Below are 25,612 nucleotides of genomic sequence, written 5' to 3'. Positions count from 1 at the left end.
ATACCTCTGTGTACCCAGCAACCAGTCCAGAGTCTGATATGCCATAGGCACACAAAAGATACTCATTGAATTGTTGAAAGAAAATAAAAAAGTGATTTAAGGTGGTTATAGAAAAAATCAGCCTACTTTAACATGCTGGAAGCAGTGTTGAAGATACAATGACCCTATTGCTAGATTTTATAAATAGAGTATAATGGAAGATAAAAGATAGTGCTCAAGTAGTCTTAGTTTCATTTCAGAGGTACCTGAACAAAATGGGCCAAGGAACTCGATGTTGTCTCATCCTCATTCAGTTGGGGGGTTAGTTCCTTTACCGTCACCCAGTTGCCCAAGCCGGAACCCTGGGGTTCATCCAAGGGTCCTAATTGTCTTTCATTCTTTGCATCTCATCACTCCCAAAGTCCTATAAATATTCTACAGGCAAATAAAACATATTATCCCTGTCCCACAGGTATGAAGTATGGCTGTCAGAGTATAGTAGACGCAATGATCAATTCTGTTTAGCAAAGGCTTAGAGCTCTTGAATCCTGGCTTTTTGCTCCTGTGTCTAAGAACAAAACCTGTATTCATTCTTCAAAGTATGTAAAAGGGTCTCTTTCAAAACAATCTGTCATATTAGACTTTAAAAAAAAATTATTACATTAATTATGTTGGTTTTGATCAAGAGACTAAAATGTCAACTTTAATTATTTAATTGCTGATGATAATAACTTTCATTTATCAAATACTCATTTAATGTCAGGAACTAAGCACTGTACATGTATTATTTTATTTGTAGCAGCTTCCCAAAAGTATCCCTGTTTTATAGATTTAAAAAACTGGCACTGAGAGAGCTAAAATAGTTTGCACAAGACTGCCCAGTTGGTGGTGGTGAAGCCAGAATGCATACCCAGTTCAATGCTCTGAATGTATAATTTCATGTTTTCCAAAGCAATGGCTTCTATGTCTACTGCCATTTCTCTACTGTTAGTTTTTTTTTTTTTTTTTTTTTGGTGGGGGGGGTTAAAATCACTTAGAGCACCAATATGTGAAGGACAGCCAAGAAAAGATAAATGTCAAATTACAAATTAATTCATTTTCTTTGACATTTTAATAAAAGATACGGGAAAAGAAGATTTTTTGAAATGAATGGTTATGGTGTCTCTCTTAGGACATTTTGTGCCGCTATAACAGAATACCTGAGACTGGGTAATTTATAATGATTAGAATACTGGCTTACCATCCTGGGAGCTGGAAGTCAAAGATCAAGGCAGCAGCATTTGGCGAGGATCTTCTTTCCATGTCATCACATGATAGAAGGTGGAAGGGCAAAGAGGACAGAAGAGTGAACGTACTCCTGTGAGCCCTTTTTAAAATGGCATTCGTCTATTCATGAGGGCGGAGCTTCATGACTTAAACACCTCCCACTAGGTCCTACCTCTCCATACTTTGACAGTGGGGATTAAGTTTTTAACCCATGAATTCTGGGGAACACATTCAAACCCTAGCAGCATTCTTAATACTTCCAGCATATAGCAAGTGTCTTGATTTAACTATACTGAGTATTTTCCCAATATTGCAATCACTTCCAACCATTAGAACTGAACATTCATTCTTACAGCACGTATTTTTTTATTGCCTTCTCTGTGCTGGGCAATGTACAAAGTCCCAAAGATACAAAAGTGAGCATAGTTAAGACTAGCTTTTACCAAAATATTGTCTGATATGCTCAGGAAGTATAAATGTTTAAGGTAACACCTGAATTTTGGGAAATAGATTGGGTATATGGGGCTATTGTTCAATGTACTAAAGCATAAGGTGCAACATGTAAAATGCTTCCTGATATAGTCTTACACATTCAGAGAGCTCACATCCAAAGGTGGCCTGACTCTATCCCCTTCATTTCCGCAAATATTTGAGGAGTGCCTTTTTACTGTGTTAAGCACCACACCACATACTAGGGGCTTAATATCAGTCTTCATCTCAAGTATATGAAAAACTGTCAGACTGAAGAGGTAACCATCTGTTCTTTATTCCTACTATGAGAGGGAGTGAGCTTAGGACATCATTGGCCATCGAGGGTGTTTATAATAGATATTCCTGTGCATCAAGGTAGTTATAATGCTTTCCTAGAAGAGGCCATAGGGATTTTCTTCTCCGTATATTCTTCAAAATTTAAATTTCAGTTTATCCTACAGGGATGGTTTGTGTTTGCTCTTGAGTTAATGAACCTGGAGTAAGTAGTCTCTCAAATTGCCTTCCAAATTCTTTCTTCCTTTTCAAGTGAATATTTGAATTAGAATATCTGGCTCTTAGTCACTTGCTCTTTACTTAGAACTTTCCCTGTGAGTTATGTTTAGTCAACTAATGTGTGAAAATCTTGTCATTTTATGAAGAGACTTCTGTTTGGAATACAAAATCAAAACTTTCAAGACGACAAGTGGCTATGTATAAAAATACCTACCTCTCTTCCCATCTGGCAGGGTACTAATTATTTGGTAGGCCTCCATTCATGGGCAGCTTCATCAGTAACACGTGTGTGTGGTAACAGATAAGGCAAAAACTAATAAGTCCCTTTGGAGGCCATATCCAAAAGGTTACTTTGTACAGTTCATTTCCACAAACATTTACAGAATGTACTCTGTTGTCCAGTGTGCCCACGAACCCTACTGGGGAAAATGAGGGCTAAGTCACGAGTTGATTAATACAGATTTGGAATATATTTAACATCAGGTCTAATTAATAACATAGCTCATTAAGTGTAAAATATAATTGTACAATAAATGTAAAATTTAACAGGTAGACCGAGAGTCTTCAGTCTGGATTTTAGACTAGACTTGCTACCTTGGTTAGGCAACTCACACATGCCCTTCTTTGATTCCTCAAACCATGCATTATCTACCCTTCTTATACAATAGAATACTTGTAAATTGTAGATGTATACTGAATTATTTGAAAACCATGAAACATAAAATACAAATAGTAAGATTAGAATAATAATCAATATAAAAAATTAGTGAACAATGACACCAACAAATGAAGGGCTTATCTCTCCAATATTCTTTGTTCTGTTATTCAGAACATATATTCATTGGCATGTATTTTAAATGCGCTGTGATCACCCATGATGGCAGACATATTCCAACAAGAATGGCTTCCAGTGGCAATCAACTGAAAACCCAGACTGTGGAAAATTTTTCCCATAAAAATAGATCTCTTATTTAAGATGAGATTTAACACTGTGGAAAACAGTATGGTGGTTCCTCAAAAAATTAAACATAGAATTACCATGTGATCCAGCGATTCTGCTTCCATGTGTGTAGCCAAAATAATTGAAAGCAGGCCCTTGAATTTGTACACCAGTGCTCAAAGCAATTTCATTCACAACAACCAAAAGGTGAAAACACACAAATGTCCATTGACTGGATAAACAAAATGTGGTATATACATAGAGTGGAGTATCATTAAGCCTTAAAAATGAAGAAGATTCTCACACATGCTACCACATGAATGAATGAACTTTGCAGACATTATGCTAAGTAAATATGTTAAATACAAAGAGACAAACATTGTATAATTTCTCTTAGAGAAGGTACTTAGAATAGTCAAATTATAGAGTCAAAAAGTAGAATGGTAGTTGTGAAGGGCTGGAAGATAATGGTTATGGGGAGTTGTTTAATGGTTACAGGGTTTCAATTCACACACAATTCAGGAAGATGAAAAAGTTCTGAAGATGGTTGGTGGTGATGGTTACACAGTAATGTGAAGGTGCCTAATGCCAGTGAACTGTATGCTTAAAAATGGTTAAAATGGCAAATTTTATGTTACGTATATTTTACACAATAAAAATGAGATTTCCTGTTTCCCTCTTTGAGGATGAGAAGATACTCTGTTGGGGTTTTCTGATAAGTGAGAAACAAAATTTTGACGGTGCTCAGGTTTATAACCACAAAGTAGAATTTTAAATACTTCATATTCTGATAAAGTTGATCTGTGTTTATTACTAGAAGAACTTTTTACCAGAAAGCAATTTGGGGGATCTTTATATCTTAAAATGAAGATTACACTATTTTCAATATGACATTTTTAATGTAAATTACTATATATTTTTTAGTGTTGTGTTTGAAAATTGGCAGTCTTTGTATATTAATAGTAACTCTTTAAGCCATAGACTTTTACCAGGCTAACTAAGAGAAAATTCTTGCATTCTTGCATCCTTGCATATCACCTTTTTTCTTTCTTTTTTTTTTTTTGAGAAAGAGTCTCACTCTGTCACCCAAGCTGGAGTGCAGTGGTGTGATCTCAGCTCACTGCAGCCTCTGCCTCCTGGGTTCAAGTGATTCTCCTGCCTCAGCCTCCTGAGTAGCTGGGATTACAGGCACACATCACCACACCTAGGTAATTTGTTTGCAGTTTTTTTAGTAGAGATGGGTTTCACCATGTTGGCCAGGTTGGTCTTTAACACCTGACCTTGTGATCTGCCCATCTCAGCCTCCCAAAATGCTGGGATTACAGGTGTGGGCCACCACGCCCACCCCCCTCCTTTTTTTTTTTGAGATGAAGTCTTGCTCTGTCACCCAGGCTAGAGTGCATATCACCTTTTTTCTAAAAAGTTTATTTAACTTGCACACTGTCCATTATGTTACAAGAGGCAATTTTACAAATTAAAAAAATGAAAGCACGCAAAGGATAAATGATTTTTTACTATTTACTCACTGGGATAAACACAGGATTTATATATATATATATATGTATTTCTTTTTGAGACAGGGTCTCACTCTGTTACCCAGGCTGAGGTACCGTGGTACTAGCATGACTCACTGCAGCCTTGACTTTTTAGAGTCAAGCAATCCTCCCACCTCAGCCTCCCGAGTAGCGGGGACTGCAGGCAAGTGCCATCATGCCCAGCTAATTTTTATTTTATTTATTTTTGAGACAGAGTTTTGCTCTTGTTGCTCAGGCTGGAGTGCAATGGCACAATCTCAGCTCACTGCAACTTCCACCTCCCGGATTCAGGCAATTCTTCTGCCTCAGCCTCCCAAGTAGGTGCCGGCCACCACTCCTGGCTAATTTTTTGTATTTTTAGTAGAGACGAGGTCCCCTATGTTGCCCAGGCTGGTCTTAAACTCCTGGGCTCAAGTGATCCTCCCGCTTCAGCCTTCCAAATTGCTGGGATTATAGATGTGAGCCACCGAACCCAGTCATGTGTTAATGAAAGAAGGTGTACTTTTCTGTCACTATCTTCTGGGTGCTGTGATGCAAAACAATGAGTCTCACTTTTCAAGGAATTTGTGGGACTCAGAAGCCACAAGCAGTGGGTGGTCAAGGTGTAGTACCCTAAGCACTGTAGCGGGGTTGTATTCAGGTCTCCATGGAACAGACAGGTGGAACAAGGAATTAAACTGAAGGCCCATGAAAGATTCCTGAAGGAGCTGACATCTGAAGCATAAGCAGGAGTTCATATAAGTCAAAGAAAGGTGCAGACAATGTCAAATACCCGGGAGTCTCTAGCTCATTATTCTTTCCACTGAACCCCGTTGCTATGGAAAAAATAATTTGAAAATGTAGCTTTACCTTATTTGTTTGCTAAATGTATCAGATACCAAGCCTTTGCATTTTACAGATGAAAAATGTAAAACCTTGACAATTAAGGTTTTATTTCAGTGACTTTAGCCTGGCCTATGTCAAATGTCTGCTTTTCCCAGCCTGAAGGAAGCCCATGAAACTGGAGCTCTTTTTCATGGCGTTGGTACCCCCAAGGGTTACTCTGAGCTTCACATCACTCCTTTGCTTTTCTGCCTTTAACAGTTTCACAACCAAAGAGGAGCTGGGGAAGACAGTGCCTCAGCTGCTGACTCCTGGGCTGATAGACGAATCTTCAGAATTCTTTAGTGCCTCAGAAGATGAAGGCCAAAGGGAATACCAAGCCAATGACTCTGACTCAGACGGGCCTATCTTGTACACCGATGACGAGGACGAGGACGAAGATGAGGATGGCAGCGGAGAAAGTAAGACTTTTCAAGAGCTAGGGAGGAGTGTGGGCGATAAACAGAAGCAGCTGCACTTTGTAAAGAATAAAAGCCTCATTAGGAACCAGACATCTGATGTTTTCTTTCCCCTCATCCTCCTTTCTCAAATTAGAAATGTGTATATCCTAAAGTTTAGCTTTTGATGGGAGGCCTTTCCAGAAGATGATGTCACACGGCTGGATCTGGCCTTTGTTGGTGAGCTAGATAAGCTAGATGTGCATATTGGTCTTTGTGCTGAGAATCAAAGCTTTCTAATGACAGAGGTCTTTCTCACTATGACCAAAGGGAGCCCTTCCATTCTGGGACTGTTCTTGAAGAAAGATCGTCAATGAAGATTCATTGGCTTACTCATTGGAGGTGTTTGAAATTTTCACTGACTTTTATACTGTGGTTTAAAAATCGAGGAGGGAGGAATGAGTCAAGAATGCCAAATACCTCATTAGCATTAAGAGGCCAGGCATGGTGGCTCATGTCTGTAATCCCAGCATTTTGGGAGGCTGAGGCAGGTGAATCACTTGAGGTCAGGAGTTCAAGACCTGCCTGACCAATGTGACGAAGCCTTGTCTTTACTAAAACACAAAAACCAGCCGGGCGTGGTGGCGCACGCCCATAACCCAGCTGTTCGGGAGGCTGAGGCGGGAGAATTGCTTGAACCCAGGAGTCAGAAGTTGTAGTGAGCTGAGATCACACCACTGCATTCCAGTCAGGGAGACAGAGAAAGACTCCATCTCAAAACATAATAATAAAAAAATGCCAAATACCTCGTTAGCATTAAAAACAATCATTCATCCACAACAAGTAAGATAGTTGGCCTTCTGGGAAATAATATCATTTATGCATTAAAAATAATGGCAAAAACCACAGTTTCTTTTGCACCAACCTACTATAACTTAGAGATCTGGAAAGTGCTTTTTTTTTTTTTTTTAAGCTTTGGGCAGGATAACATGAGAGTGATTAACTGTGGGATTCAATCTGTGGAGTATGACAAGTTATTACTATATTGGTGATTAAATAGCACTTTGTCCAATCCCTTTTAATTTGAACAGAGCAAAAATTAAAATAAAACCCTTATCATCCACGTGGTGTTACTTATCATCTGATGAAATTTTCAGGAATCTGGGGTAATTCAGGGTTAAACATTCACAGACTCTGCCAGGATGGCGTCTGAGTAGACGAAAGAAGCAGACAAGGATTAACTGTACAGAATAAAAGCAAAGGAACTTTTTTAAACTTGAAAAAGAAAAAGCATTGTGCAATCAGTCATTTCTGTGATCCACCCTCTCAGCAAAATACACTGTGGCTATCACTTTCCAAATGATGAAACGTCGAAGGTTTTTCGTGGTGTCCCAATATTTTTCAGAACATTAAAAAGAAATAGCTCTTCAATGTTTTCAAAATGAACTTCATCCAACTCAGTCTTTTTTTTTCCTTAGGTTAATTAAGATTCTCCTCCTGCATGAGGATAAAGAATTTGGTCTAGGCTCTACGTAAAGACCATGCCATGTGTAACCCGAGTGCCACCGGCTAAAAGCCTCACTCTCTGCATTTCTGCTCTTTTTCAATCCTCAGGTGCTTTGGCAAGTAAAATCCGACGGAGGGATACTCTTGCTATCAAACTTGGCAACAGACCATCTAAGAAAGAATTAGAGGACAAAAACATCTTGCAGCGTACATCTGAAGAAGAGAGGCAGGAAATCCGACAACAGATTGGAACCAAGTTAGTCAGGTAATTGCTACCATTTTAGGACACTACTGACTCATTTGTATTTTTCACCTTCAGAAGCTTCCTACCTAACTGGGGTCATTGTGAATTCCTTATGTACAGGTAGACCTGGCCCATCGGGTCTTTTAAAGTTGGTCTTGGATGATGAACTACTCAAAGAGCCCATCCTTTGGCCCAGCTAGCCAGTGGCTTTGAGGGCGCCAAAGCCTATTCCAGGGGTCAAAAGACTTTTTTTTAAAGACCAGTTGGCAAACATTTCAGGCTTTGCTGGCCAGACAGTCTCTGTTGCAGCTACTCAGCTGTGCTGCTGTAGAATAAAAGCAGACATAAATAATAGACAAACAAACGAGTGTGGCCATGTTCCAATAAAACTTTATTTATTCTTAAAGCTGGATTTGGCCTACAGATCAGTTTGCTCAACAATCCTGGCCTAATTTTTGAACTCACTAGCATTCCTGTGAATGCCATGAGGTTCTGCCCTGTGGACTGTGAGACTGTAGAAATAGTAGTTCCCTTCCATGGTCTGGCTCCATCGAAGTCAGGTAACCATAGCCCTCATTTCTACACTTCCCCCTTGCAACTTCGAGTAAATGGGTTATCTGACATCTCTACCTGCCTTCAACCATTGTATTGGATTTTTGCTTTTGCCGCTAGTGACTTTACAAGTCCATTTAACTGTCAGTTTTAACAGAAGTGAGTATTCATTCATGTCAAAGTTCTTACGTTTAATGATCAGTTTGAACACATGTAAGAATTAGTTGTTCTGCTGACTTATCTTATCTGCATACACAACACAGTGCGTAACTGGGAGAAAGGAACTGTCTAGAATCCCAGAGCAGGATTTGGAGGTGGGGGAGAATTGCTGTTCTTGTTTGGAAGTGATATAACTGGGGGCAGGATTGGCACGGAGGCTGTTGACCATTTCTCCAGAGGAAGACTAACCCCTAAGGTACCTCCTTAGGGCTGAGATGTGCAGACAGATGTCAGAGGCAGCAGCTGTGGCGTCCATCTGAAGGAAAAGCACAGCCTACCAGGGAACCCAGTGGGAGGCTTAGACGGTCTCTCTGCTCCAGAAGCCCTCTTATGACTCTGGGAGAAATTCGGGAATGTTCACCAGAGGTCTTTCTCACTCTCATCTTCTTAATTCAGCCCTAACCTGTGACCATTTCTGGCTTCAGGGAAAGAGCCAGCAGAAGCAAGAGGGACTAAAGTGATTAATGGTATCGAGCTGGAAAAACCTACAAGTCTAAACTTGTCATCTTACCAAGGAAAAACAAGGGGCCTCTCTGAGGCGCAGAGAGATTAAGGAAATTTCTCAAGGACAGGCAGTTACTGAGTAGCAGAACCAGAAGTAGAATTTCAGCTCCTGGGCTCTCTGCCCAGTTTTCTTTTGTATACTGTCTCCTGTTTTGTGCTTTCTACCCCATGTAAGAGAGTATATGCTTCTAGGTTTCCTGATTGTTTTATTGTTCTTGTTTATGTTTTGCCGTGAAGAAGAATTTAAATCATTGAATAATATTTGCATAAAATAATAATGCAAATAGGGTATATCCCTTAAAAACAGAATATCCTCATCATTTATCATAGGAGTAAAAAGTGTGAAGTATCATATACCCACCTCAATAAATGCCAAAGCAGCAGTAAAGAAAATCGTGTAAGTTTTGTTAAAATTCTAAACAAATGAGGTGTTGTGGTCCCAGCCCTTTGAGAGGCCAAGATGGGCAGGTCACCTGAGATCAGGAGTTTGAGACCAGCCTGGTCAACATGGTGAAACCCTATCTCTACAAAAAATACAAAAATTAGCCAGGCATGATGATGGGCACCTATAATCCCAGTTGCTCAGGAGGCTGAGGCAGGAACCTGGGAGGCAGAGGTTGTAGTGAGCCTAGATCACACCACTGCACTCCAGCCTGGGCAACAGAGTGAGATTCCGTCTCAATAAAATAATGCTAAATATCTTACTATAGGGAGAAACCCTAAAGCCATTTTCTTCAAAAATAGAAGCAAACAAAAATTCCTTAACCTTACTGTACTAAAAGTCTGGTCACAATTATTTGTGGCAAAGAAAAGGTATAAATTATAGGAAAGATATACCATTATTATACATCATTATATATCTAGAAAACTCTAAAAACTGACCCAAAATTGCTATATGTAATAATTTCAGCAGGTTTGCCTAAGATTAACCTATTAAAAAATCAACATTATATTTATACAACATTGATACATAGAAGAAAATAAAATGAAAAGGGGAGATTGCATTCACAGTAATAGCAACAACCACATTTTAAATACTTAGCTATTCTCTTAACTCCAGGCCCAAGAAATCCTTTTCCAGAAAATCATAATGGAAGAAATGGAGGAATGTGTAACTAAATGGAGAGAGAGTAAACATTTTTATCAATGAAGAAGAATCAGCAGACAAGTTAAACAAATGGGTGGTGTGAAGTTTGAGGGACAATAGATATACTTTATAGAATCAGGGTAGATGGATTCATTCTATAAAATGAAACCTAATAGAAATAAATGTCACCTTTTTCAGTGTGCGCCAGAGAAAAGGCATCTGCCAAGATAGGATGAGAGGCCTGTGGCCACAGATTGAAAAGATATTTGGGGCTTTGATAAATTTAATGAAAATCATCATGACCGTAGCCATTGTGAGAGGTGGTTATTCAACATCCAAGTGGGTGCTGATCCAGAACTGGTAGAAATACAATCTAGGACCAGGCAGGAAATAGTCCCTGCTTGGCCCCATCTGTAAAACAGAACTAACTAACCCAAGAGCTTGGGAGGATTAAAGGAGATGATACACTTAAGGTACTTTAGTACCTGGGTCATAGCAAGCACTCAAAAAAATTTTCTTATTATTAATTTAATTTAAATTATTATACAGCAGTTAAACCACTAAAGCACATTTAAAAATTAAACCTACCAGGCGTGGTGGCTCACGCCTGCAATCCTAGCACTTTGGGAGGCTGAGGTGGGTGAATCATGAGGTCAGGAGTTCAAGACCAGCCTGGCCAAGATGGTGAAACCCTGTCTCTACTAAAACTAAAAAAATTAGCCAGATGTGTTGGCGGGCGCCTAGAATCCCAGCTAATCCCAGCTACTCGGGAGGCTGAGGCAGAAAATTGCTTGAACCCAGGAGGCAGAGGTTGCAGTGAGCTGAGATTGTGCCACTGCACTCCAGCCTGGGTGACAGAGTAAGACTCTTGTCTCATTTAAAAAAAGAAGAAAAAAAATAAAAAAAAAACTTAAAACCCGATGTTGGCAAGTTTATGGGCAAATAGGACACATATACATTGCACCTTTTCAGTATTTCTGAAGAACAGTTTAACAGTATGATATGAGAATTATGAAGCAGCCTGTTTCTTTGGATGATAATTCCATTTGAGGACCATATAAAAAGGAGATAATCCAAAAGGAGGAAATGCTAAGTCTTACAAAGATGTTTATTACAAGGCTTTTATAGCAACGACAAATTAAAACATACCAAATGCTCAAAAACAAGGGACCAATGAAAATACTGAGAAGCTGACACTGGGGAATCCCATAAAGTACCAGTTTTCTAAACACTTCATCAAGGAGGCCCTGGAAATGATACATATACATCTCCTGGAAGAGCCAGGGAAGTGAAGGTGTGTATTTGGGCTGGGACGGGAGTGTAAATGTGTATTTGAGTTGGGATGGGAGTATAGGTGTATGTTTGAGCTGATACGGGAGGCTCCTTCTCCATCTCTGATCTAACAATCCAACTGAGACAGCTTCTGTCTCTCTTACAGATTAGGATTCCATTGCAACCCCCAAAAGTTCAAAAGCCTTTGTAAATACATAGACTATATCTATCAAAAATGTCAATGGGCCAGATGCAGTAGCTCATGTCTGTAATCCCAGCACTTTGGGAGACCGAGGCGGGCAGATCACGAGGTCAGGAGTTCAAGACCAGCCTGGCCAACATAGTGAAACCCCGTCTCTACTAAAAATACAAAAAAAAAAAAAATTAGCTGGGCGTGGTGGCGGGTGCCTGTAATCCCAGCTACTTGGGAGGCTGAGGTAAGAGAATCGCTTGAACCTGGGAGGCAGAGTTTGCCATGAGCCGAGATCATGCAATTGCACTCCAGCCCGGGCAACAGTGTGAGACTCTGTCTCAAAAAAAAAAGAAGTCAATGGGCTGGGCATGGTGGCTTGATGCCTATAATTCCAGCACTTTGGGAGGATGAGATGGTAGATCCCTTGAGCCCAGAAGTTTGAGACCAGCCTGGGCAATATGGCAAAACCCCACCTCTACCAAAAAAAAAAATTAGTGGCATGCACCTGTAGTCAGTCCCAGCTACTTGCGAGGCTGAGGTGGCAGGATCGCTTGAGCCCAGGAGGTGGAGGTTGCAGTGAGCTGAGACCACGCCACTGCACTCCAGCCTAAGCGACAAAGGTAGACCCTGTCTCACAAAAAAATAAAAAGTTAATAGATCAGAGTTTTCACTGTTATTAAAATGTAAATTTTACAGAATTATTTTTGTACAAACAAAGCACATCTAATCACTGTCATTGAACGATAAATCACCCACAGTTCCAGCCATAGAGAACTCCATGTCTAATGAGAGACAGAATTATATGTTGCATGATGGGGTCATGTGAAAAGCACAAACATCCAAGTCAAAGGATTTGAGTATGAATTCTGGTGCTAGCATTTACTAGTGTTCTACCTTAGGCATTCCTCATCTTTCGTTTCCTCAGCTGTAAAATTGGATCTGGCTGCTACCTTGCTGAATTGTTTTAAGGATTCAAGATCATGTAAACACCTAGCACACACAGTACTTGGATTTTTAAAACTGACTAAATGATAGCTGTAATTATTATCTTTATAATTAACTGTGATAAGTGTTTTAATAGATGTATAGTCTGTTTATAAAATGCTGTAAATGAACAAAGAACCAGGAGCCTTTAATTCTCATTTTCAGGAGATGCCAAATACCTATCTTCAAGATATTATTTTAATCATCTGTAAGGTTTCAGTGGATGGAAAAGGAGAGAAAGACAACCCAGAGGGTGGAGATACCATAAATTAAAAAAGCGTGGTTTATTGTGGGCATAGTATAGAGTACAGCATATTGATAGTACAGCTGTGTAGCACAGGATACATGGGGATATGGATGGCAGAAAACCTGGCTGGTATAGATGTAGATATTCAATATGTTCTTTTGTCTGCTCAATTAAATTAGTTTCAAGGTAGCTCTGATGAAGATCACAGTTTAACGAACATTTTAATGAGATATTTAAAGTATCATTAATTTCAATGCTTCTTACCATTTCTGTCATAGCCATAAACATTTAGAATTAGTAGTACTATCTTATGTTAAGATTACCCGGCCAGGCACGGTGGCTCACACCTATAATCCCAGCACCCTGGGAAGCTGAGGCAGTAGGATCGCTTGAGGCCGAGAGTTCAAGACCAGCCTGGACAACATGGCAAGACCCCATCTCTACAAGAATAAATAAGCAAAATTAGCTGGGCATGGTGGTACATGCCTATAGTCTCAACTACTTGGGAGGCTAAGGTAGGAGGATTGTTTGTGCCCAAGAGTTGAAGGCTGTAGTGAGTCATGATCATACCACTGCACTCCAGCCTGGGCAACAGAGTCAGACCCTTTCTCTTTAAAAAAAAAAAAAGTACTTTTTATGTATTTTCATTTAATTTGCACAATTCAGCCTATGCCCAGAGACAAAGTTTTTCTCCCTGATTAACAATAAATTAATAATGTAAACAAGACCAAGAACTAAGTTATAAAAGGTTATTAGGACATTCAGCTCTCATGTACAAATAGCGACTAATCACAAACATGCCTGGTTTTCTTGAAGACAGATGGGAAGGACCTATAACTTTATATATAATATATTCATCTGAGGTCCCAAAGCGGCATTTCACTTATACCACTGTGCAGCACAGATTGGTCATCTCAGTTGGTGGGAACGATTGAACAACAGCCTGTTGTAGACCCTAATGTGCTGTATATTATTTGGGCTATAAGATAAGCTGTAACAGAGGCCAAAAACTACAGTGGTTCAAACTAAGCATGTGTGTATCCTCTTCACATGACAGTGCCCAGGTAAGTGGGCCATCCAGCATGAGGGGGAGCACAGCTTCTTGAGGTCAGCCTAGCACCCATGTTCCTTCTGTCTTGCTGCTCTCCAATCCCTCTGAATGGTCTCATCTGCATGATCAAAGCTGGCTCACACCACCATGCTGAAGTTCTAGCCTGCAGAAAAAAGAAAGAAAAAAGGGAACACACACCCAGGCATTTTAAGGATGAGAAGGGGAAACAACAAACATCATTCTGCTCACATCCCATTGCAGAAACCCAATCACAACATCACACCTGGCTTCTAGGGAGGCAGAAGTCTGTAGTCGGGTGCCTAGCTAACATTCAGGCCTATCTGTTGCTAAAAGGATGGGAGACTGCGTGATGGGGGTCAGTGAGCAGCCTCAGCCATGATCCGTAGTGTCCAAACGAATGAGAAGGAGACTTTTATTTTGCAGCTTTAAAAATGGATTTTTCTGTCTCAAAACATGAAAAATAGAACTTCGTTGTTTTATTTTGAGTCTCCTACTAGGGTACCTTGTTTGTAACCTTAATATATCCTTTTGTCATCATAGGAGGCTGAGCCAGAGGCCCACGTCTGAAGAATTAGAGCAAAGAAACATCCTAAAACGTGAGTATTCTACACTATAGAATGATTCCTTGTGTAATCATTAGCAAGCTGCCTCTACAGATGATGCATTTATCAGTAAGAAACCATTATATATTCATTTACTCATGATGGACTGAAATGGTCCATTTATGTTACATTTACATGTAATTGTTTATATATTTTTTTAATTTCTTGAATTATGTATTTTATTTTATGGCTTTGAGCCTTATATCCACCCCTCCCCAGACCAGAGTCACGGTCATAACAATTGTGTTTAAGAAAGATGAAATATATTCCATGTATTCTTTCACCCACATATTAAACAGAAAAAGAATGCTCTAGTCTTCCTGCAAATAAAAGTCAAAGTAGGGGCCAAAAGAATCCGCAAAGAAATAAATCAAACATTCCTATATTATTATTAATAATATAGTTTGTTGCTAGTTTAACAAATGACTCAAAACAAAATTTTCAATCCATTTCTTTTCCTATGTTGTGATTCCTTCTTGAGTTGCTTATAATGTCTCAGCACTAAAAAGTTCTCCATTCATCTTCCTATTTTTCCCTCTATTCCCTCTGACTTTAGTTTTCACTCATCCATGCAGTAGTATTTATTGGAGTTAGTATGTTAAAGCTAGAAAACTAGTAGAAATGAAGTTTATCATGCTACTGTCTGTCAAGGTGGTCAGACATGGCAGTGAGTTGAGAAACAGATATTTTTAAATTGAGCCTAGCTGTAGTTTTATATATTGTTAACCCGTTTTCAAAAGATCTTTTTATTGCATGAACTATCAAAGAACATGGTTAAAACTCCGGATAGTACTGCAATAATAATGACCCATGGTGTGCGGGAAATCCTTGTCAGCCAGGCTTTTTGAGTTATCTTGGCCTGCCAGAAGACCCCTCCTCTTCAATCCAAGTTACTTTCTTTCCTTTAGGAAAGAAAGTTTTTAGTAGCATATTGTATTACAGTTGTTAGCGTGAAATCAATTCAACAACGAATATGAACTACCATCCACCCAGTCTATGGGATCACTTTCTTCAAAATGCTTTTTTCTGGCTTTTTTGGAACATAACTAGAATACAGTCCCAAGAAGAACTTAAGTGGCTACAAATGTACAGAAAAGCCAATTTGGAGGAGGAAACATTTGTGGTTAGAAAAGAAGGAAAATTTTATGCTTTTGCTTTTCTGAGGAAGAGTAGAAGCAGCATCTAATTTTGATAATAAACCAGAAAGATTCATTGCTTTCCATGATAGGTTCCTGGGAAATACTTGTTTTATTCAGTTTTAAGCAAGCTCAAATGCAGACCCTAAGCTCCTAAAAACCATGGAGATTATGTCTTGCTGGATGCCTGATCCAATACCTAGAAACAAAAAAAAAAAAAGGAAGACCAGTTTTTAGGTAAATATTTCTTGATCCTGTGAGATTAACAGTGCCAAACCACACTGGAATTTAGTTATTTGAGGAACTGTTTCATGGATCTAGAAACTTATCACACATTGATCTTAAGTGTTGCATTGGCCTTTATATCTTGTTTTCCTGGAAGAAAGAGTGAGAGAGACACTTCAGATTTGACTCCAGCCTTTTTTCCCTTCCTTCTAAGTTCACCTAAGCATGTTTATTTCTGGAAACGGAGACATATTTCCAGTCTGGAGAGGCTGGTAAGTTGGCTTATGATCTCCTGACCCAGTATTGTACAGCCAAGGAAAGCAGAAGAAAACTGGGGGAGGTCATCTTTCCCTGAGCAGTCACAGGAAGCTGAACGGCCTAACTTACACTCCACTCAGCCCGTTTGCCTCTTTCTTGGTTCTTCCACATAGATTGCTCATTTGTTTGTTTGTTGGTATGTTTCATCTCCAGCTTTTGTTCAAGAATAGTAGAAAAGTGTGTGGTACAGTGTGGTTTTTAAGGACACTTACTTTAACTAGGTCATCTTTTTTTTTTTTTTTTTTCTGAGATGGAGACTCACTCTGTTGTCTAGGCTGGAGTGCAGAAACACAAGCTTGGCTCACCACAACCTCCGCCTCCTGGGTTCAAGTGATTCTTCTTCCTCAGCCACCCGGAGTAGCTGGGACTGCAGGCATGCACCACCACACCTGGCTAATTTTGTATTTTTAGTAGAGATGGTGTATTGCTATGTTGGCCAGGCTGGTCTCAAACTCCTGACCTTGTGATCTGCCCGCCTCGGCCTCCCAAAGTGCTGGGATTATAGACATGAGCCACTGTCCCAGCCCTAACTAGATCATCTTTTCTTGACAAACTAGAAAACTAATTCACAGAATAAAACATTCAACAATTTTTAGAGCCCTTGAGTTTAATAAACATGAGTCAGATGCAAATAAATACCATTAGCTTTCATTGGTGACCACAAGAAAAATGATATTTCTTAGTGTCATGCCCCGTACCACCGCTTACTTAATGTCTTTTCTAATTATTTTGGTGACACTAGAACTTTAAAAAAAAAAAAAAAATATATATATATATATATATATATATATATATATATATATATTTAGTCATGCATTTTAGAACCAGTTCCTACAAACTGATAAAATAAAAAGCAACTTTTGGTACTTAAAAGTAAACTTTTGCTAATCAAGAAAGGTGATGTATTTAGCTAAGAATGTAATTCTAGCTATATCTTCTATAGAGAAAAATATATTAGGACATTGAATTCTGCATGTATTTTTCCCCAATATTTTATTATGGAAATTTTTAAACACGAAGAAAAGTTGAAGGAATTTTACAGTAAATCCCCCTATATCTACCATCTATAGTCTATCATTAACATCTTGCTTTATGACATATCTGTGCATCTGTTGATCCAGCTTTTTTAAACACACTTTAAGTTTATGCATGTTTTTTTAATGTGTTAAAAACACCCACATGAGGCCAGGTAAGGTGGCTTATCCATGCAGTCTCCAAGCCCTGGGAGGCCAAGGCAGGAGAATTGCTTGAGGCCAGGAGTTTGAGACCTGCCTGGGCAATATAGTGAGATCTCATCTCCACCAAAAATTGGGAAAAAAAAAAAAATCTACATGGAAACATGTAAAAAGTAAAAAGAGAAACAAACCCACAACAAATTTTGGCTTTTTGAACCCATTTTATCTGAATTAACAACTCAAGAATATAATATTCCAGTTGCTGGTACTTTTGTACTTTTCTTTCTTCTCCTTTTAGCTCATCCACAAAATTATCTGGGTAGCACTGCTCACCAGGCGAGTTTCCTGCAGTACCCGTTGATGTTTAACCACATTTTTTATTTGTTTATTTATGGAAAACGCTTCCTGCGGCTTGTCAGAAATATTCGCCCGTCTCTACTCTGATGAGAGTCACTGAGAGCAAGATTTGTCAATGAACCACCTCACTTCCTTCATGAATATCCCTCCAACCTGTTTAAATTGACCAGAAGATTTACATTCTACTTTATAATTAGTCCTTTAGTGAATCAAAAATGAAGGAAGCATACAAAAAACTTGGTGAATTTTTAAATTCTGAGTTTAAGGTTTAATCTTGACTTTATGACAGATTTTACAATGACTGTTAAATAAGATTCAGAGAAGCTGGCATGGTAGTTCATGCTGGTAATCCCAGCTACTTGGGAGGCTAAGGCAGGAGGATCACTTGAGGCCTGGAGATAAGACCAGCCTGGGCAACACAGGGAGAGCCCATCTCTACAAAATAAAAATAAAGATTCAGGCCAGGCGCTGTGGCTCATGCCTGTAATATCAGCATTTTGAGAGGCTGAGGCGGGCAGATCACAAGGTCAGGAGATTGAGACCATCCTGACTAATGTGATGAAACCCCATCTCTACTAAAAATACAAAAAATTAGCTGGGTCTGGTGGTAGGTGCCTGTAGTCTGAGCTACTTGGGAGACTGAGGCAGGAGAATCTCTTGAACCCGGGAGGCAGAGGTTGCAGTGGGCCAAGATCATGCCACTGCACTCCAGCCTGGGTGACAGAGCAAGACTGTATCTAAAAAAAAAAACAAATAAATAAAAATAAAAATGAGGATTCAGAGGAACAGTCATGTTGGCTTCCCTCTACCTCTCACCCTCCTCCTCTAACTTCACTGAAAGTACAACTTCAAACATGGAAAATGCAAAGAAGTCAGTTCCTGACGTCAAAAATGAATTCAGTTCTCTAACTGCAGTTGGCCTGTCTCTTTTCAGACATCACTTTTACCAAGTAGCACTACTTGTACAATATGCTTAATAAGGCAAAACTTTCTAATATTCCCTTGAAGGAAATGTCATTTTTGCATATCTATTGAAGACTGGAGTATTCGTTAGCTTTGGGATATATTATAGCCAATATTTTCATCTTTGAAAAGTACCTTAAAAATATAGCATAAACACTGCATAAGAATTGACAAAAATGTTTTAAGAATTATATTTTCCCAGCCAAGTCAGGCAGATCACCTGAGATCAGGAGTTCGAGACCAGCCTGACCAACATGGTGAAACCCCATCTGTACTAAAAATATAAAAAATTAGCTGGACATGATGGCATGCACGTGTAATCCCAGCTACTAGGGAGGCTGAGGCAGGAGACTCACTTGAACCTGAGAGATGGAGGTTGCAGTGAGCCGAGATCCACTGCACTCTAGCCTGGGCAACAAAGCAAGATTCTGTCTCAAAAAAAAAAAAAAAAGAATTACATTTTCCTTAAATGTCATCAATATCACTAACAATATCATCCATTTTTATCAACAATATCAACAATTTTATTTTTATTTTCACTATCACATCGCCTTGTAAAGCCCTGGTTTGAATCACAGGAACCACAGTGTGATGTTTGTTTATTATGTATTTTGAAAATTCACAAGCTTCATCCAACTCATATGAGGTAATTCTTGAACCTAAGTATGCATTTTTAAGGATATGAAAGGGTATGTATTTTGAGAAGCAATTAAAAACCTACAGTACTTTCACAGGAACAAATGTAAATTATAACAAAATTTGTTTGACTGGCACAAAATGACAGGATATTAACTCGTTTCTTGTCTTGTGGGTGATTACAGTTTATGTTCACTCTTTGTCTAATCACCTTCTTTCTTATGCATTCAAGTTATTATTTCAGAAGAACACAAAATCTTTTCCCCGTTCAGAGAAGGAAAACTGATAGAGAATTTAACCTGTTCAATTAACAAATATGCATGTTGCAAATATTGAATACTGATATTTTATTTACAATAAGAATAGTCTTAGTTGTAAGAAGTCTATTTGAATTTTAAAATAAATATATTTCATACCTGTCATGGATTTAAAAAAAAATTTTTAACTCAAGCTGGGAGGCAGAGGTTACAGTGAGCCAAGACCATGCCACCACCCCAAAAAATAAAACAAAAGTAAATAAACAGAAGAAGTTTTCTTTTTTCAACTTTTTGGTCAAATCTTTATGCAATGTGATTTTCCTTCAAAAGAGTTCATAATAGCACTTTCTAAAACACAGTCTATCATAAGCATCAGTATCCAAGAAGCAAAATGTATGCTCGCTGATAGAACAGATGATGAGCTAAAGGAAGCAACAGAGAGAAGTTCCTCTAGTAAGCAACAAACAGCAAAACCTGAAGGGTGTTTATTTCTTTAAAAATTTTGGACATTTTTCTTTAAATCCCATCTGTTGGGCAGCATAAAATTGTACTACTTGGTGAATCACTAGAGAAAGAGAAGACTTTGGAAAGGCAAAGTCACAAGAAAATAAATAATTTCCACCCACAGTACATCATAACCTCATTTAGAACATTCTGGTTTGAAAGCAAAGTCCAAGGAAATGCTTACATTCTGCTTCTATGGAAACCAAGGAAGACAGATCAAATATTTTGGTTGGATTTGAATGGAAATCAGCAGCTCAGACATGCATCGGATGGTTCTAATTTGCTCTTTTAATATGTCTCAGATTTTCACATGAAGGCCAGATTCAGAAGTAAATTTTTATCTGAATTCTGGTAAATTGTGCTTATAAGCTCATGAGATGATCAGCAATAGAGGGCTTTCATTAGAACATGGACATTCCTGGTTTTTTTTTTTTAAGCATAGAACAAGACATTTAAAATGTTTAAAATTAGTAAACCAGTCCTACAAAAAAAAAAAAAAACATATGCATATATACGTGTGTGTGTGGGTATGTGTGTGTATACGATGATCAACCTTTCTAAAAAATCTTTTGACAACTTGTTAATGATGTTGGTGTCGTATTTGATCATTATTTGTTAGAGTCACATGATTGTGGCCTGATATATTTTTCTGATTATAAAATCATCTATAGTAACTGTCACTATGACTTTCCCCCTTTAATAAACAGAAAAGAATGAAGAAGAGGAACAAGAAGCAAAAATGGAACTTAAACGCAGACTCAGCAGAAAGGTGATGAAATCGTGACTATTAGTGAACATACGTGTTTTGAGACATACTTTGTGTTTTTTAAAAATACAAATCTTCTTTATATATGTAAATCAGATGTTTAGGAATAATTGCTCCTATTAGTCTGTAATCGTAAACATCAAAATCACCAGCCTGGACAACATGGTGAAACCCTATCTCTACAAAAAGTACAAAAATTAGCCAGCTTGGTGGCACATGACTGTAGTTCTAGCTACTCAGGAGGCTGAGGTGGGAAGACTGCTTTCAGACCTGGAGGCAGAGGTTGCTGTGACCTGATGTGCCACTGCACTCCGGGCTGGGAGATACAGTGAGACTCTGTCTCAAAAAAAAAAAAAAAAAAAAAATCAATATAATGCACATGCTATAAATGATGTTTATAATTGTATGTTGTATAAATTTTGATAAATTAACAGTCAAGGGTTTTAAAATTGCATTTACGCTATGAAAATATGTACTCTGTATGAAAATCTTTAAAGCTACAAAAAAAAGAAAAATAAAAAATTATATGTCTTTCATTCAGAGATGGCCATTATTAACATTTCAATGCATATATTTCTATTTTTAAAAATTGTTTTGAGCCAGGTGCAGTAGCACGCACGTGTAGTGCCGGCTACTTGGAAGCTGAGGCAGGAGGATTGCTCGAGCCCAGGAGTTCAAGACCAGCCTGGGCGACATAGCTCAACCTTGTTTCCCAAAAAAAAAAAAAAAAAAAAAAAATTAATTAAAAATTAATCTCATTTGATTAGAACAAAGAAAAAAAAGCAAAAGAAAAAAAAGAAGTGAAAAAAGTTTTTAATTATAGTAAAATTATAGTAAAAATTATTCCTTAAAATGCTTGCACTTTCCATTTAGTGTTGGAAATATTAAATAAATAAATAAAAATAAATTAAATAAATAAATATTTTGTTACTCCTGAAGATTTCCCACTATTCCATCAGAGCTGGGTAACTAATTTATAATGTGAACTTGATCATCCAGCCTGCCTGCTACAGTGCTACTCAGATTGACAAATGTCTTACCTCCCAAACTCAGACAATTGTTGCCACCTATCTATGAATATATAAATCTGATGTTAGGGCCATCACTTTGTTCTGTGTTAAAATAATAATAGCCTTTGGAAAAATTAAGCACCATCAGAGTTTATATTTCATTACAAATCCTAATAGTTCTTCAGACATACCTTTTGCACCTAAAAAAGGATGAAGTGACTAAAACGTGACCTCTCCATGAAGTGCGACCTGACCCACATTTTCATGGGCTGGCCAGGGAGTCTGCAACAGAAGCATGTAGGTGTAGGTCAGCCTGTAGCACTGGTAGCTACCTCGTGATTGGCACAGTCCTGAAGACAAGACTGGATGGAGAATTTCTAACCTTTGTTGCCATTGGCCACTTTCCTTCTAGCCAGTCCTCAGGAGCAACGGCTTCTCTCCCTCCTTGTTTCCGCCTGCCCCAAAGTGGCAACAAGAAGCTAGCAATATAGATTGGGCAGCAACTACAGTGTAACAGATCATTAGATTATTCTCTCTCTTGTCCATTGCCTACTAGGGCTCTATGAAGATAAAGGGAGCCATAGTTGGGACATTCCAGCTCAAACGGGCTCAGGGTATGGGTCTAGGCCTTCTAAAAGTCCTTGAGTGCTTTGAATATTCGAATATTGGCTTAGTTCAGGAGGAAATTGACAGGAAAGGGCTGTTAATGACTACAGGATGTAGACCCAGTGCAAAATAAGGAATATTTCTGGACAGATGCAGTGGCTTATACCTGAAACCCCAGCACTTTGGGAGGCTGAGATGGGATAATTGCTTCAGCCCAGGAGTTCAAGACCAGCATGGGCAACATAGAGAGATCCCCACTTTGTTTAAATAAATAAATAAGCAATATCTCCAAAGTGGACCACTTAGATGATGAGTAGTCTGGCTGTATACAGAGTACATATAAGAGAAAAGATATGAAAATGGGCCCCTTGGCTAACATAGAGGTCTAAGTCTACCTCTCTGGAGATAACTATGATACCACCCAACTAAGAAAGGGCAAAAAGAGAGTGAACCTCAGTAGCAGAGAGTAGATGATGCATGTTTACCAGGGGCCAACTTTCTTTCACCTGTTAGAATCATTTCAGTCTTATTCTTGAGTTTGAGAACGGACTCAGAGGGAAAAGCAATACAGTTACAAATTTGAATTTGACAAAGACCGCAAAAAAGAACCCAAGTAGTTAGAAGTATCTTTAAGGTTGGAGTTGATTTTAAGCAGTGATGGCCTCAAGGAAGTACAGTTCTCCATCAACTCTCCTGTCCCCATTCTTGTACATTGGCTTTTCTGGCCGAGGGCATGTGTCCGATTGGGGCCTTATCCTTATTATGAATATCTTAAGGACAGCGGTGCTATAGGTGTACCCTTTATTGGACCCTTTCTATGTCATAACTTTGTGCATTTCTGAATGTGTGGGCTTAATATTATAGGAACAGGTTTTTATTTCCATTTCTAAAAATTCCGTGACTTTTGTCTTGCTAATTCAATCACCAAACCAGCCATTCCTTATCTGGGTTACTATTGTGTCTGTGCATTGCATGTTCCTTGCGTCAGGGATGACAGAACTTTATCACAGTGCCAGGCAAGTTGGGGGAAGCAGCATAATGCAGGTGCTTGCCAAAGATTGTGACCTACCTAAAATGATGATTTTTTTATAGTCTCAAAAATTAGGGCACACTGCTTTCTAGTTCTCATTAAAAATTCCCAGGATGCTGTTGCCTTTTTTTCTTTTTTTTTTTTTTTTTTTTTTTGTTAACCTGAAAGTGACCTTATTTAACCATAACTTTGAAGCGTTCTCTATAGAAAACTTGCCACCATGCGGCTGTAAGTGGTTTACTGAACTGTGCCCTTTTCCTTGTCCTCCTGCAGCTCAGCCTGAGACCCACGGTGGCAGAGCTACAAGCTCGAAGGATCCTGCGATTTAACGAGTACGTGGAAGTCACAGATTCTCCCGACTATGACCGCCGAGCAGACAAGCCCTGGGCCAGGTTAACACCGGCAGACAAGGCAAGAATCCCAGTGGCTTTTGTGTTGATTGTATTGCTTTTCTGGAAGCTCCAATACCCACATTCCTCCTACTTAAGTCATCCTAGGGGATGAGATCTTACAAAATAGCACAACAGTTTCCTGCCTCTGATTATTTAAGCCACTTAAGTAATAAATTTAATGATATCAATATAGTTCTTTCAACTAAGTCTCAGAGAAAAGTAGTTCTTATTTATGATATAACCTACTGCTTTTATACCTAGATGGGGAGGGCTTTCTCACATCTAGGATTTATCCTTCCTTTAGAAAATATAACTTACACAACTTGCCATTTTAAAGGGATATATTAACGATAGAAAGGTTTGATCTTTGTCAAGTCTGGCACACTTTTAATAGAAATGACAAGACAGCAAATAGTTTCGGCTGTGTGGGCCATAGAATCTTTGCTGCAGCTGCCCAGTTCTGCCACTGTAGCATGAAAACAGCCACAGACAATGTGTAATTGAATGGATATGTATATGTTCCAATAAAACTTTATCTACAAAAACAGATGGTGGGCCAGATTTGGCCTGCAAGTCATGATTTACCAACCCCTAATCTAAATCATTGCACACAATTCATGAAAAATGAAATATACAGTGGGTCCTATCAATGTTGAAAGACTTTTGCCTTATGAGTACCATGATTCCATAGGCAAAGATTTGTGCCAACCATTTTAAAATTGTTCTAATTTTTCTCTCTTAGCAAAATCTGGTATTGAATAAACTCATGCTATACCCAGTCTTTTTTTTTTTTAATTGTAAGTACTTTTGCTTAAACATGCAGCATCTTAGCTAAAATTAGGCATTTAATCACATGGAATCACATTCTGTGCTGACTCTTTTTAGTAGGAAGCTTCATGATTTAAAGTACCTACTATGTATCAAGCACATGTTGGAGATATAGATTCGGAAATCCTTAGCTCTTAAGTAGACATGAAAAGTAAGAAGGAACAAGATCACAAAGGAAGAATGTTCAAAACAAAAATAAAAGAGAAGGAGGCTGAGAAAAGCACTCCAGGGACTTTTTAGGAAGAAGCAGCAGAAGAATACTGAGAAGAAACATCTTTGGCGTGGGGAAAGAGGAGACTGGTAGCACAGCAGCCTAGAAGGACTGTGTCAGGGAGGACGGCCACGTGTGTGCAGTGACATGGTGAGAGGCAGCATTTTGGTGGCCTGAAGGGTGGAAGCCTGTGGTGGAAACAACGGGATCAAACACAATCCTGAGAATTTGGGCTCTGAAGGGTAGCAGTATGATAAGGCAGTCGTTCAACATATGGCTGGTAATGGTGAAGGTTCATGAGTTTGGATGCATAAATTTGGAAGCTGAGATAGGGTATCAAAGGAGTGATATTTTTTAAATTTATGGGAAATACTTGAGCAATTCTTTATGCTGTGGAGGAGTCAAAAGAAAGGGAAAGGTTGAACATATAGGAGGAAAAGTCAGTAACTGATAGAGTGGGCAAAACCATGGAGTAGGAGGTCTGTACTCACGGGGAAGAGGCAAAGAGCAGTCCCTTGAGGACGGGAGGGAGAGCCCTGGCTGAGGAAGCTACGAAGTCATAGCTCATTGTGCTTTTACTCATTATGAATGAGGTTGAGCATATTTTCATATGCCTGTTTGGCATTTGGATTCTACTCCACTGAAGTGCCTTTTGCCCATTTTCTTTTGGATTGTCAATTTCTTCTGATTCATAGGAATTCTTCATATATTCCAGTTATATATATATATATATATATATATATAACTGGAATA

General features: G+C 38.7%; 1 protein-coding gene across 7 annotated transcripts in view; it reads left to right on the top strand.

Moving 5' to 3' along the window:
- PHACTR2 (phosphatase and actin regulator 2) overlaps positions 1 to 25,612 on the top strand; it is a 293,379-nt gene that overhangs the window by 239,415 nt on the left and 28,352 nt on the right. For all 7 annotated transcript variants that reach the window (XM_032274573.1, XM_032274577.1, XM_032274575.1 and 4 more), the window contains 5 exons: positions 5,788 to 5,987; positions 7,578 to 7,734; positions 14,384 to 14,439; positions 20,724 to 20,785; positions 23,702 to 23,839. In XM_032274573.1, the coding sequence (XP_032130464.1) occupies positions 5,788 to 5,987; positions 7,578 to 7,734; positions 14,384 to 14,439; positions 20,724 to 20,785; positions 23,702 to 23,839 (613 nt within the window). The remainder of the gene's footprint in view (positions 1 to 5,787; positions 5,988 to 7,577; positions 7,735 to 14,383; positions 14,440 to 20,723; positions 20,786 to 23,701; positions 23,840 to 25,612) is intronic.

The sequence above is a fragment of the Sapajus apella genome, unplaced genomic scaffold, assembly GCF_009761245.1.
Source record: "Sapajus apella isolate SASKATOON/1434 unplaced genomic scaffold, GSC_monkey_1.0 scaffold6, whole genome shotgun sequence".
NCBI classification, from domain to species: Eukaryota; Metazoa; Chordata; class Mammalia; order Primates; family Cebidae; genus Sapajus; species Sapajus apella.
Note: the sequence above shows the minus strand (reverse complement) of the source record. Positions and strands in the feature narration are given on the sequence as shown.